General features: G+C 48.3%; 1 protein-coding gene and 1 long non-coding RNA gene across 33 annotated transcripts in view; one reads left to right on the forward strand and one right to left on the reverse strand.

The window, feature by feature from the left end:
• The window catches only part of LOC118371463 (MAP/microtubule affinity-regulating kinase 3-like), a 128,147-nt gene that overhangs the window by 13,493 nt on the left and 101,368 nt on the right, over positions 1-13,286 (reverse strand). For all 32 annotated transcript variants that reach the window (XR_008071449.1, XR_008071447.1, XR_008071439.1 and 29 more), the window contains exons 12-14: positions 11,084-11,237; positions 9,917-10,137; positions 4,611-4,714 (exon numbers count right to left, since the gene is read on the reverse strand). Coding sequence is in view for 14 of the 32 variants with exons in the window: in XM_052471323.1 (XP_052327283.1) it covers positions 4,611-4,714; positions 9,917-10,137; positions 11,084-11,237 (479 nt within the window). In the remaining 18 variants the exon portion in view is untranslated. The remainder of the gene's footprint in view (positions 1-4,610; positions 4,715-9,916; positions 10,138-11,083; positions 11,238-13,286) is intronic.
• On the forward strand, positions 1,255-4,624 carry LOC127909490 (uncharacterized). The gene is made up of 3 exons (XR_008071457.1): positions 1,255-1,378; positions 3,231-3,346; positions 4,496-4,624. It is a non-coding gene; the product is annotated as an uncharacterized LOC127909490 (long non-coding RNA).

The following is a 13,286-nucleotide window of genomic DNA, read 5'->3' on the forward strand; positions in this document are numbered from 1 at the left end:
GCCAAAAGGGAGGAGGTCAGAGACCTGGCAGTGTAGTACCAGGACAACAACCTCTCCCTCAATGTCAGCATGACAAGCAAGCTAATTATGGACTACAGGAAACTGGGGGGTGCCGCATTCACATCAACGGGGCTGTAGTGGAATGGGTCGAGAGCTTCAAGTTCCTCAGTGTCCACATCACTAAAAATTGATTCCAGAACAGTCAGGCTGTTCTCTCTGCTACTGCAAGGCAAGCGGTACAGGAGCGCCAAGTCTGGGACCAAAAGGCTCCTGAATAGCTTCTACCCCTAAGCCATAAGATTGCTGAACAGTTCATCAAATGGCCACGCTGACTGTTTGTGCTGACTCTCTTGCACCGGCTCTATGCACACTCACCCACATACGCACTACATACTATATGCTCACACACACTTAAAACACACACGCATATTGACGCCACACACACACACTTTAACACTCTTCAACATACCCTGCTGCTACTCTGTTTATTATCTACCCTGATTACCTAGTCACTTTTACCCCTGCCTACGTGTACATATTACCTCAACTACCTCAGCTGCCTTGTACTACTGCACATTGACTCGGTACCAGTACCCCTTGTATTTAGCCTCGTTATTGTTATTTTATTGTGTTAGAATTTCCTTTAAAATGTTTCTGCTAATTTGTCTTACTTTTTAACTCTGCATTTTTGGGAAAGGGCTCGTAAGCATTTCACAGTCAAGTCTACACTTGTATTCGGCGCATGTGATAAATACCATTTTATTTATTAATTTTATCTCTTGTATTTTTGAACAACACAGAGTTGAACAACAGAGTGCCGTTCACATGTGCTTTTTTAAATTTATCTGACACAACTACTCTGTTCCAATTATGATAGAGTCCTTTCAAATAGGCCAATGACTACAGGTAGATAGATATACAGTGTAGTTTCTATTGAGCTGGACATTAATAGGCCCCAATATAGCATCTCTGTGATTCTAAACCAATGTTTTTTTTTGACCATGACTATTTCACAGAGAAAACACTGTGTGTATAATGATGATGATGATGAAGAACGGGGCCTTCCTTTAGTAAAACAACAACCTTAACTAGAACATAATCTTCAAGACCTGAATCTTGTACAGAGTGGTCAGGGTGGTGTATGTAGCTGCTGCAGGCTAGGAGGGACAACGGAACGGACAGTGTGGTCAGGGTGGTGTATGTAGCTGCTGCAGGCTAGGAGGGACAGCTGCAGACTAGGGGACAGTGGACAGAGTGGTCAGGGTGGTGTATGTAGCTGCTGCAGGCTAGGAGGGACAACGGAACGGACAGTGTGGTCAGGGTGGTGTATGTAGCTGCTGCAGGCTAGGAGGGACAACGGAACGGACAGTGTGGTCAGGTGGTGTATGTAGCTGCTGCAGGCTAGGGAGGGACAACGGAACGGACAGTGTGGTCAGGGTGGTGTATGTAGCTGCTGCAGGCTAGCAACGGAACGGACAGTGTGGTCAGGGTGGTGTATGTAGCTGCTGCAGGCTAGGAGGGACAACGGAACGGACAGTGTGGTCAGGGTGGTGTATGTAGCTGCTGCAGGCTAGGAGGGACAACGGAACGGACAGTGTGGTCAGGGTGGTGTATGTAGCTGCTGCAGGCTAGGAGGGACAACGGAACGGACAGTGTGGTCAGGGTGGTGTATGTAGCTGCTGCAGGCTAGGAGGGACAACGGAACGGACAGAGTGGTCAGGGTGGTGTATGTAGCTGCTGCAGGCTAGGAGGGACTGGTCAGGGTGGTGTACTGCTGCAGGCTAGGAGGGACGGAACGGACAGTGTGGTCAGGGTGGTGTATGTAGCTGCTGCAGGCTAGGAGGGACAACGGAACGGACAGAGTGGTCAAGGTGGTGTATGTAGCTGCTGCAGGCTAGGAGGGACAACGGAATGGACAGAGTGGTCAGGGTGGTGTATGTAGCTGCTGCAGGCTAGGAGGGACAACGGAACGGACAGAGTGGTCAGGGTGGTGTATGTAGCTGCTGCAGGCTAGGAGGGACAACGGAACGGACAGAGTGGTCAGGGTGGTGTATGTAGCTGCTGCAGGCTAGGAGGGACAACGGAACGGACAGTGTGGTCAGGGTGGTGTATGTAGCTGCTGCAGGCTAGGAGGGACAACGGAACGGACAGTGTGGTCAGGGTGGTGTATGTAGCTGCTGCAGGCTAGGAGGGACAACGGAACGGACAGTGTGGTCAACGGAACGGACAGTGTGGTCAGGGTGGTGTATGTAGCTGCTGCAGACTAGGAGGGACAACGGAACGGACAGTGTGGTCAGGGTGGTGTATGTAGCTGCTGCAGGCTAGGAGGGACAACGGAACGGACAGTGTGGTCAGGGTGGTGTATGTAGCTGCTGCAGGCTAGGAGGGACAACGGAACGGACAGTGTGGTCAGGGTGGTGTATGTAGCTGCTGCAGGCTAGGAGGGACAACGGAACGGACAGTGTGGTCAGGGTGGTGTATGTAGCTGCTGCAGACTAGGAGGGACAACGAAACGGACAGTGTGGTCAGGGTGGTGTATGTAGCTGGCAGACTAGGAGGGACAGGAACGGACAGTGTGGTCAGGGTGGTGTATGTAGCTGCTGCAGGCTAGGAGGGACAACGGAACGGACAGTGTGGTCAGGGTGGTGTATGTAGCTGCTGCAGGCTAGGAGGGACAACGGAACGGACAGTGTGGTCAGGGTGGTGTATGTAGCTGCTGCAGACTAGGAGGGACAACGGAATGGACAGTGTGGTCAGGGTGGTGTATGTAGCTGCTGCAGACTAGGAGGGACAACGGAACGGACAGTGTGGTCAGGGTGGTGTATGTAGCTGCTGCAGGCTAGGAGGGACAACGGAACGGACAGTGTGGTCAGGGTGGTGTATGTAGCTGCTGCAGGCTAGGAGGGACAAGGCTAGGAGGGACAACGGAACGGACAGTGTGGTCAGGGTGGTGTATGTAGCTGCTGCAGGCTAGGAGGGACAACGGAACGGACAGTGTGGTCAGGGTGGTGTATGTAGCTGCTGCAGACTGCAGACTGTGGTCAGGAGGGACAAGGGACAACGGAACGGACAGTGTGGTCAGGGTGGTGTATGTAGCTGCTGCAGGCTAGGAGGGACTGTGGTCAGGAGGCTGCTGCAGGCTAAGGGACAACGGAACGGACAGTGTGGTCAGGGTGGTGTATGTAGCTGCTGCAGACTAGGAGGGACAACGGAACGGACAGTGTGGTCAGGGTGGTGTATGTAGCTGCTGCAGGCTAGGAGGGACAACGGAACGGACAGTGTGGTCAGGGTGGTGTATGTAGCTGCTGCAGGCTAGGAGGGACAACGGAACGGACAGTGTGGTCAGGTGGTGTATGTAGCAGGGAGGGACAACGGAACGGACAGTGGGTCAGGGTGGTGTATGTAGCTGCTGCAGACTAGGAGGGACAACGGAACGGACAGTGTGGTCAGGGTGGTGTATGTAGCTGCTGCAGACTAGGAGGGACAACGGAACGGACAGTGTGGTCAGGGTGGTGTATGTAGCTGCTGCAGACTAGGAGGGAGGGACAGTGTGGTCAGGGTGGTGTATGTAGCTGCTGCAGACTAGGAGGGACGGAACGGACAGTGTGGTCAGGGTGGTGTATGTAGCTGCTGCAGACAGTGTGGTCAGGGTGGTGTATGTAGCTGCTGCAGACTAGGAGGGACAACGGAACGGACAGTGTGGTCAGGGTGGTGTATGTAGCTGCTGCAGACTAGGAGGGACAGGAACGGACAGTGTGGTCAGGGTGGTGTATGTAGCTGCTGCAGACTAGGAGGGACAACGGAACGGACAGTGTGGTCAGGGTGGTGTATGTAGCTGCTGAGGAGGGACAACGGAGTGTGGTCAGGGTGGTGTATGTAGCTGCTGCAGACTAGGAGGGACAACGGAACGGACAGTGTGGTCAGGGTGGTGTATGTAGCTGCTGCAGACTAGGAGGGACAACGGAACGGACAGTGTGGTCAGGGTGGTGTATGTAGCTGCTGCAGACTAGGAGGGACAACGGAACGGACAGTGTGGTCAGGGTGGTGTATGTAGCTGCTGCAGACTAGGAGGGACAACGGAACGGACAGTGTGGTCAGGGTGGTGTATGTAGCTGCTGCAGACTAGGAGGGACAACGGAACGGACAGTGTGGTCAGGGTGGTGTATGTAGCTGCTGCAGACTAGGAGGGACAACGGAACGGACAGTGTGGTCAGGGTGGTGTATGTAGCTGCTGCAGACTAGGAGGGAGGAACGGACAGTGTGGTCAGGGTGGTGTATGTAGCTGCTGCAGACTAGGAGGGACAACGGAACGGACAGTGTGGTCAGGGTGGTGTATGTAGCTGCTGCAGACTAGGAGGGACAACGGAACGGACAGTGTGGTCAGGGTGGTGTATGTAGCTGCTGCAGACTAGAGGGACAACGGAACGGACAGTGTGGTCAGGGTGATGTAGCTGCTGCAGGCTAGGAGGGACAACGGAACGGACAGTGTGGTCAGGGTGGTGTATGTAGCTGCTGCAGACTAGGAGGGACAACGGAACGGACAGTGTGGTCAGGGTGGTGTATGTAGCTGCTGCAGGCTAGGAGGGACAACGGAACGGACAGAGCCTCACCTGTTTTCTTTTCCGTTCTGGATGACAGAGTGGCGGTCCGAGGCGTTCCTCTCGCTACACACATACGTGTTCCTCCTTCTCATGCCCCCCGATGTGGAGTTAGTCTGGAGGGAGAGAGAGAGAGGGCGATGAAAGGAGGGAGAGAGTGAACGAGAGTAAAAGAGAGCGAGAGGGTGATGAAAGGAGGGAGAGAGTGAAAGAGAGAGAGGGTGATGAAAGGAGGGAGAGAGTTAAAGAGAGAGAGGGTGATGAAAGGAGGGAGAGGGTGATGAAAGGAGGGAGAGGGTGATGAAAGGAGGGAGAGAGTGAAAGAGAGAGAGGGTGATGGGAGAGGGAAAGAGAGAGGGTGATGAAAGGAGGGAGAGAGTTAAAGAGAGAGAGGGTGATGAAAGGAGGGAGAGGGTGATGAAAGGAGGGAGAGAGTGAAAGAGAGAGAGAGTGATGAAAGGAGGGAGAGGGTGATGAAAGGAGGGAGGGGTGATGAAAGGAGGGAGAGGGTGATGAAAGGAGGGAGAGGGTGATGAAAGGAGGGAGAGAGTGAAAGAGAGAGAGGGTGATGGGAGAGGGAAAGAGAGAGGGTGATGAAAGGAGGGAGAGAGTTAAAGAGAGAGAGGGTGATGAAAGGAGGGAGAGCGTGATGAAAGGAGGGAGAGAGTGAAAGAGAGAGAGTGAAAGAGAGAGAGGGTGATGGGAGAGGGAAAGAGAGAGGGTGATGAAAGGAGGGAGTGAGTGAAAGAGAGAGAGAGGGTGATGAAAGGAGGGAGTGAGTGAAAGAGAGAGGGTGATGAAAGGAGGGAGAGGGTGATGAAAGGAGGGAGAGAGTGAAAGAGAGAGAGAGTGATGAAAGGAGGGAAAGAGTGAAAGAGAGAGAGGGTGATGAAAGGAGGGAGTGAGTGAAAGAGAGAGAGGGTGATGAAAGGAGGGAAAGAGTGAAAGAGAGAGAGGGTGATGAAAGGAGGGAGAGAGGATGATGAAAGGAGGGAGTGAGTGAAAGAGAGAGAGGATGATGAAAGGAGGGAGTGAGTGAAAGAGAGAGAGGATGATGAAAGGAGGGAGTGAGTGAAAGAGAGAGAGGATGATGAAAGGAGGGAGTGAGTGAAAGAGAGAGAGGATGATGAAAGGAGGGAGTGAGTGAAAGAGAGAGAGGATGATGAAAGGAGGGAGTGAGTGAAAGAGAGAGAGGATGATGAAAGGAGGGAGTGAGTGAAAGAGAGAGAGGATGATGAAAGGAGGGAGTGAGTGAAAGAGAGAGAGGATGATGAAAGGAGGAGGAGTGAAAGAGAGGATGATGAAAGGAGGGAGAGGATGATGAAAGGAGGGAGTGAGTGAAAGAGGATGATGAAAGGAGGGAGAGAGGATGATGAAAGGAGGGAGTGAGTGAAAGAGAGAGAGGATGATGAAAGGAGGGAGAGTGAGGATGATGAAAGGAGGGAGTGAGTGAAAGAGAGAGAGGATGATGAAAGGAGGGAGTGAGTGAAAGAGAGAGAGGATGATGAAAGGAGGGAGTGAGTGAAAGAGAGAGAGAGGAATTCATAACTGCACACGTATTGCTGTTTCTTTTTTTTTAACACAAGCTTGTTGTCACCGTTGTGCTTTGGCGTGTTAATGGTTTCGTCAATTTAATTGCGAGAGAGAGAGAGTGTGAGGACGGAAGGTGAGCAGTATAGTGACAGACAGAGACAGAAAGAAAAATCAATAAATAAACCAAAGAAAGAGTTTCTTGTGAGGCCCAGTACAAATGCTGTAAACACTATGTTTCTTGTGAGGCCCAGTACAAATGCTGTAAACACTATGTTTCTTGTGAGGCCCAGTACAAATGCTGTAAACACTATGTTTCTTGTGAGGCCCAGTACAAATGCTGTAAACACTATGTTTCTTGTGAGGCCCAGTACAAATGCTGTAAACACTATGTTTCTTGTGAGGCCCAGTACAAATGCTGTAAACACTATGTTTCTTGTGAGGCCCAGTACAAATGCTGTAAACACTATGTTTCTTGTGAGGCCCAGTACAAATGCTGTAAACACTATGTTTCTTGTGAGGCCCAGTACAAATGCTGTAAACACTATGTTTCTTGTGAGGCCCAGTACAAATGCTGTAAACACTATCTCGACCCCTCTTCGACATTGATCATCAAGTCCAAAAAAGCTACCCTGTGAGTGAGTGTGTGGCTAAATATCCATACCCAGATATCCATACTAACAGTGCCTTGCTAAAGTATTCGGTCCCCTTGAACTTTGCGACCTTTTGCCACATTTCAGGCTTCAAACATAAAGATATAAAACTGTATTTTTTTGTGAAGAATCAACAACAAGTGGGACACAATCATGAAGTGGAACGACATTTATTGGATATTTCAAATTTTTTTAACAAATCAAAAACTGAAAAATTGGGAGTGCAAAATTATTCAGCCCCTTTACTTTCAGTGCAGCAAACTCTCTCCAGAAGTTCAGTGAGGATCTCTGAATGATCCAATGTTGACCTAAATGACTAATGATGATAAATACAATCCACCTGTGTGTAATCAAGTCTCCGTATAAATGCACCTGCACTGTGATAGTCTCAGAGGTCCGTTAAAAGCGCAGAGAGCATCATGAAGAACAAGGAACACACCAGGCAGGTCCGAGATACTGTTTTGAAGAAGTTTAAAGCGGATTTGGATACAAAAAGATTTCCCAAGCTTTAAACATCCCAAGGAGCACTGTGCACGCGATAATATTGAAATGGAAGGAGTATCAGACCACTGCAAATCTACCAAGACCCTCCCTCTAAACTTTCAGCTCATACAAGGAGAAGACTGAACAGAGATGCAGCCAAGAGGCCCATGATCACTCTGGATGAACTGCAGAGATCTACAGCTGAGGTGGGAGACTCTGTCCATAGGACAACAATCAGTCGTATATTGCACAAATCTGGCCTTTATGGAAGAGTGGCAAGAAGAAAGCCATTTCTTAAAGATATCCATAAAAAGTGTCGTTTAACGTTTGCCACAAGCCACCTGGGAGACACACCAAACATGTGGAAGAAGGTGCACTGGTCAGATGAAACCAAAATTGAACTTTTTGGCAGCAATGCAAAACGTTATGTTTGGCGTAAAAGCAACACAGCTCATCACCGTGAACACACCATCCCCACTGTCAAACATGGTGGTGGCAGCATCATGGTTTGGGCCTGCTTTTCTTCAGCAGGGACAGGGAATATGGTTAAAATTGATGGGAAGATGGATGGAGCCAAATACAGGACCATTCTGGAAGAAAACCTGATGGAGTCTGCAAAAGACCTGAGACTGGGATGGAGATTTGTCTTCCAACAAGCCAATGATCCAAAACATAAAGCAAAATCTACAATGGAATGGTTCAAAAATAAACATATCCAGGTGTTAGAATGGCCAAGTCAAAGTCCAGACCTGAATCCAATCGAGAATCTGTGGAAAGAACTGAAAACTGCTGTTCACAAATGCTCTCCATCCAACCTCACTGAGTTCGAGCTGTTTTGCAAGGAGGAATGGGAAAAAATGTCAGTCTCTCGATGTGCAAAACTGATAGAGACATACCCCAAGCGACTTACAGCTGTAATCGCAGCAAAAGGTGACGCTACAAAGTATTAACTTAAGGGGGCTGAATAATTTTGCACGCCCAATTTCAGTTTTTGATTTGTTAAAAAAGTTTGAAATATCATTCCACTTCATGATTGTGTCCCAACTTGTTGATTCTTCACAAAAAAAATACAGTTTTATATCTTTGTTTGAAGCCTGAAATGTGGCAAAAGGTCGCAAAGTTCAAGGGGGCCGAATACTTTCGCAAGGCACTGTATATTTAAAATAGTATGCTGATTGAGTATGCAAAATTATTGTATTTGAAAATATTGTATTCTTTAAATGCCAGGATGTCATACTCATTTAGCTTTTCATCTAGTAGAATTCACTGCACACTATCGACAAAAAGAAGGGTATTTTCAGACCTACGTGTGTTTGACAACAGCTGAAGAATCAGCTGATAATTAGATGCCAACAAATGGCTGGTAGCAACGCAATTGCGCATTAGATGACGTATTCTCAATGTGGGTGAGCCTATTACGTGGATATTTGTTGCTTACTGCATACATTTGTCCTAAACAGTACGTTCTATACAATACAGTATTAAGACCCACATTTTGTTACGTTACAGCCTTAATCGAAAATTGACTAAATTGTTTTTCCCCCTCATCAATCTACACACTATACCCCATAATGACATTACAATACCCCATAATGACGAAGCAAACACAGGTTTTTATACATTTTAGCAAATTTTATATACATACATAAAAAATGAAATATCACATTTGCGTAAGTATTCAGACCCTTTACTCAGTACTTTGTTGAAGCAACTTTGGCAGCGATTACAACCTCGAGTCTTGGGTATGACGCTACAAGCTTGGCACACCTGTATTTGGGGAGTTTCTCCCATTCTTTTCTGCAGATCCTCTCAAGCTCTGTCAGCTTGGATGGGGAGCGTTGCTGCACAGCTATTTTCAGGTTTTTCCAGACATGTTCGATTGGGTTCAAGTCCGGGGTCTGGCTGGGCCACTCAAAGACATTCAGAGACTTGTCCCAAACCCATGCATGTGTTGTCTTGGCTGTATGCTTAGGGTCGTTGTGCTGTTGGAAGGTGAACCTTCGCCCAGTCTGAGGTCCTGAGCGCTCTGGAGCAGGTTTTCATCAAGGATCTCTCTGTACATTGCTCCATTCATCTTTGCCTCGATCCTGACTAGTCTCCCAGTCCCTGCCGCTGAAAAACATCTCCACAGCATGATGCTGCAACAACCATGCTTTACGGTAGGGATGGTGCCAGGTTTCCAATTTCCTCGACCTCATGGGTTGATTATTGCTCTGACATGCGCTGTCAGCTCAATTGAATTTGAGCTCAATTTCGAGTCTCATAGCAAAGGGTCTGAATACTTATGTAAATAAGGTATTTTTTAAATTGTTTTTTTTTTATTTAATAAATGTGCAAAAATGTCTAAAAAGCAGATTTTGCTTTGTCATTATAGGGTATTGTATGTAGATTGCATATTTTTTTATATGTATTTAATCCAATAAGGCTGTAACTTAGTAAAATGTGGAAAAAGTCAAGGGGTCTGAATACTTTCCGAAGGCACTGTATGTAGTAAGATTAGTACACAGTGTATAGTTTTAGTGAGTAGATGTCAAGACAGGTTTTAGACACAGACATTGACATCAAGCCCAAAAACCCTGTGAGTGACTGAGTGTGTGTGTGTGTGAGTGGTTGGTGTGCGGATGCGTGTGTATACATATTCTGTGTACTCACGCTGGGTGTGGTGGAGCCCTTCTTGCGGTCGGGGATGTCGGCCTTGTTAGGGTTGTTGGCGTTACCCAATAGGGGACTGGCAGGGGCACCGCTGCCACCACGCCCGCCTGGTGAAACAGACTTCCGTGGCTGGGCACCCCCGTCCTCTTTGTGGTCGCCGTTGTCATCCGAGGTGGTCTGGCTCCTCTTGGGGTAGCCCACCGAGGGAATGGACGGACCGGCTGGATGGAGGGAGGGAGAGACACACATGGATGAGTGTGGAGTTACAATGAGAACTGTGGTGCATTTGATGTTCACATCGCTCTTCCTATAACACTTATCCCCCTTTTTGTCTCCTTACTCCTCCTCTTCTCAATGTCCCCCCCCTCCTTCTCCTCTCAATGCCTCCACTCCTCCTCCTCCTTCTCCTCTCAATGCCTCCACTCCTCCTCCTCCTTCTCCTCTCAATGCCTCCCCTCCTCCTTCTCCTCTCAATGCCTCCCCTCCTCCTTCTCCTCTCAATGCCTCCCCTCCTCCTCCTTCTCCTCTCAATGCCTCCCCTCCTCCTCCTCTCAATGCCTCCCCTCCTCCTCCTCCTCCTCCTCCTCCTCCTCCTCTCAATGCCTCCCCTCCTTCTCCTCTCAATGCCTCCCCTCCTCCTTCTCCTCTCAATGTCCCCCCTCCTCCTTCTCCTCTCAATGCCTCCCCTCCTCCTTCTCCTCTCAATGCCTCTCCTCCTCCTCCTCCTCTCAATGCCTCCCCTCCTCCTCCTCCTCTCAATGCCTCCCCTCCTCCTTCTCCTCCTCTCAATGCCTCCCCTCCTCCTTCTCCTCTCAATGCCTCCCCTCGTCCTTCTCCTCCTCTCAATGCCTCCCCTCCTCCTCCTCTCAATGTCCCCCCCCCTCTTCCTCCTCCTCCTCTCAATGCCTCCCCTCCTCCTTCTCCTCCTCCTCTCAATGCCTCCCCTCCTCCTTCTCCTCCTCTCAATGCCTCACCTTCTCCTTCTCCTCTCAATGCCTCCCCTCCTCCTCTGTGTCCTCCTCCTCCCCTGCATCTCCCCTCCTTCTCCTGTGTCTCTTATCTCCCCCTTTCATGGGTTCTTCCTCGCTCTCCCTCCTTCATCCTGTCCCACTTACATCCCCCTCTTCCTCCCTATCCTCCCCGCTCCATCTTCTCCCACCCTCTCACCCTGGTCGCTGTAGCGTCTCTGTTTCTGGGTGCCGGAGATGGACCGCTGGGCCTTGAGGTGGGCCGGAGACTGGCCGTTGTTGTTGTGCTCGCTGGCAGGCCGCGCCTTGGCCAGAGACAGATTACTGCTAGAACTGGAGTCACTGACCTCCAACTAGGAAAGGGGGGAAGAGGAGAAAAGCTTACACTTAAATCACACTGCAGATTAAAATTAGTTCTACTTTATTTTATGCTCAGATCTGTGCCATTTTGTGACAAAAAGTCACTCAGTGTGTGTTTCTCAATATGCATACAACTTCTCCGAGGACGTTCTTGTGTGGAAGAGAGTGTGGAGAATGCATAAGAATTTAGAAGCAAGCTACTTTTACATGTACAAAACGACCTAAAACTAATGTTGTAATGCAATGTAGATAGGCCAACGGTAAGCTACGAATTCTTTATGGCTAGCTAGCTAGCTACCAATTCTTTGTCAGTTAGCCTGCGCTCTACGCACACTACAGTGGGTATTATAGGCAGGTAGATATGCTAAATTAACATAGTATGTATTTATTACTATATCAAGATAAAATATTCTAGTCAGGCAACATATGAGATGTGAATGGGCAACAGTTCACTCCGAAGTCAGAGTTTATTTTCTCTTGCTTCAGCTCGAAAACCGTTGGCTATTGTTTAAGAGATTTTTCATCATGTTTTACATGGTTGTGTCATATTACATCAACAATCCTGGGAATTTAGTTGAAGCTTGCATCGATGCATCCTTCAAAATGTGTACAGAGTACGTGTTCCATACTCTGACCATTGTGTGCTCCAGTTTGCGTGCTCGAAATGCGGTAGTATGCATATTGAGAAACACCAATTTTGTGTTGGATGGACATTTTTGAAAAATGCACTAAATTTTTAACATAGTATAATGCTACCAAAAATAATTTACAGAAACTAGTTACAAATGGAGTCATCCATGATTCACCAAATTATATTTTAAGCATATGTTTTATTTTCAGTCTCCATCTCCACTGAATCAGGTTAACTGTAAGGATTTATTTCCTAATAATAATGTAAAATTAACAAATGTACTGAAAGACCTGTGTGAAGGTCAACCTACAGAGGAGGAACTTCTTGAGGCAATTAAATCCTTTTAGTGTTTAAAAACACCATGGCTTGATGATATACCAGTAGAGATAGGTCAGTATATCTCACCTTTTGTACGCAAAGATCAATTTTTAGCATGTTTTAACTACTCCTATACAAATGATAGACTTTCAGGTACTCATTACTACTGAAACAGGACAAAGGTGGTAAGTATAATTTTATTTTACCTTTATTTAACTAGGCAAGTCAGTTAAGAACAAATTCTTATTTACAATGACGGCCTAGGAACAGTGGGTTAACTGCCTGTTCAGGGGCAGAACGACAGATTTGTACCTTGTCAGCTCGGGGGTTTGAACTTCTGGTTACTAGTCCAACTCTCTAACCACTAGGCTACCCTGCCGCCCCAATAATGATCCAGTCCATTTAAAAACTGGAGACCTCTTTTACACTTAATGAAATATGTAAGAGGCTCTAGAAAATCCTGGTGAAATGTGTAAGAGGCCTCCAGAAACTCCTGGTGAAATGTGTAAGAGGCCTCCAGAAACTCCTGGTGAAATGTGTAAGAGGCCTCCAGAAACTCCTGGTGAAATGTGTAAGAGGCCTCCAGAAACTCCTGGTGAAATGTGTAAGAGGCCTCCAGGCGATCCTGGTGAAATGTGTAAGAGGCCTCCAGAAACTCCTGGTGAAATGTGTAAGAGGCCTCCAGAAACTCCTGGTGAAATGTGTAAGAGGCCTCCAGGCGATCCTGGTGAAATGTGTAAGAGGCCTCCAGGCGATCCTGGTGAAATGTGTAAGAGGCCTCCAGGCGATCCTGGTGAAATGTGTAAGAGGCCTCCAGAAACTCCTGGTGAAATGTGTAAGAGGCCTCCAGGCGATCCTGGTGAAATGTGTAAGAGGCCTTCAGGCGATCCTGGTGAAATGTGTAAGAGGCCTCCAGGCGATCCTGGTGAAATGTGTAAGAGGCCTCCAGGCGATCCTGGTGAAATGTGTAAGAGGCCTCCAGGCGATCCTGGTGAAATGTGTAAGAGGCCTCCAGAAACTCCTGGTGAAATGTGTAAGAGGCCTCCAGGCGATCCTGGTGAAATGTGTAAGAGGCCTCCAGGCGATCCTGGTG

The sequence above is a fragment of the Oncorhynchus keta genome, chromosome 19 (genome assembly GCF_023373465.1).
Source record: "Oncorhynchus keta strain PuntledgeMale-10-30-2019 chromosome 19, Oket_V2, whole genome shotgun sequence".
Taxonomy (NCBI): domain Eukaryota; kingdom Metazoa; phylum Chordata; class Actinopteri; order Salmoniformes; family Salmonidae; genus Oncorhynchus; species Oncorhynchus keta.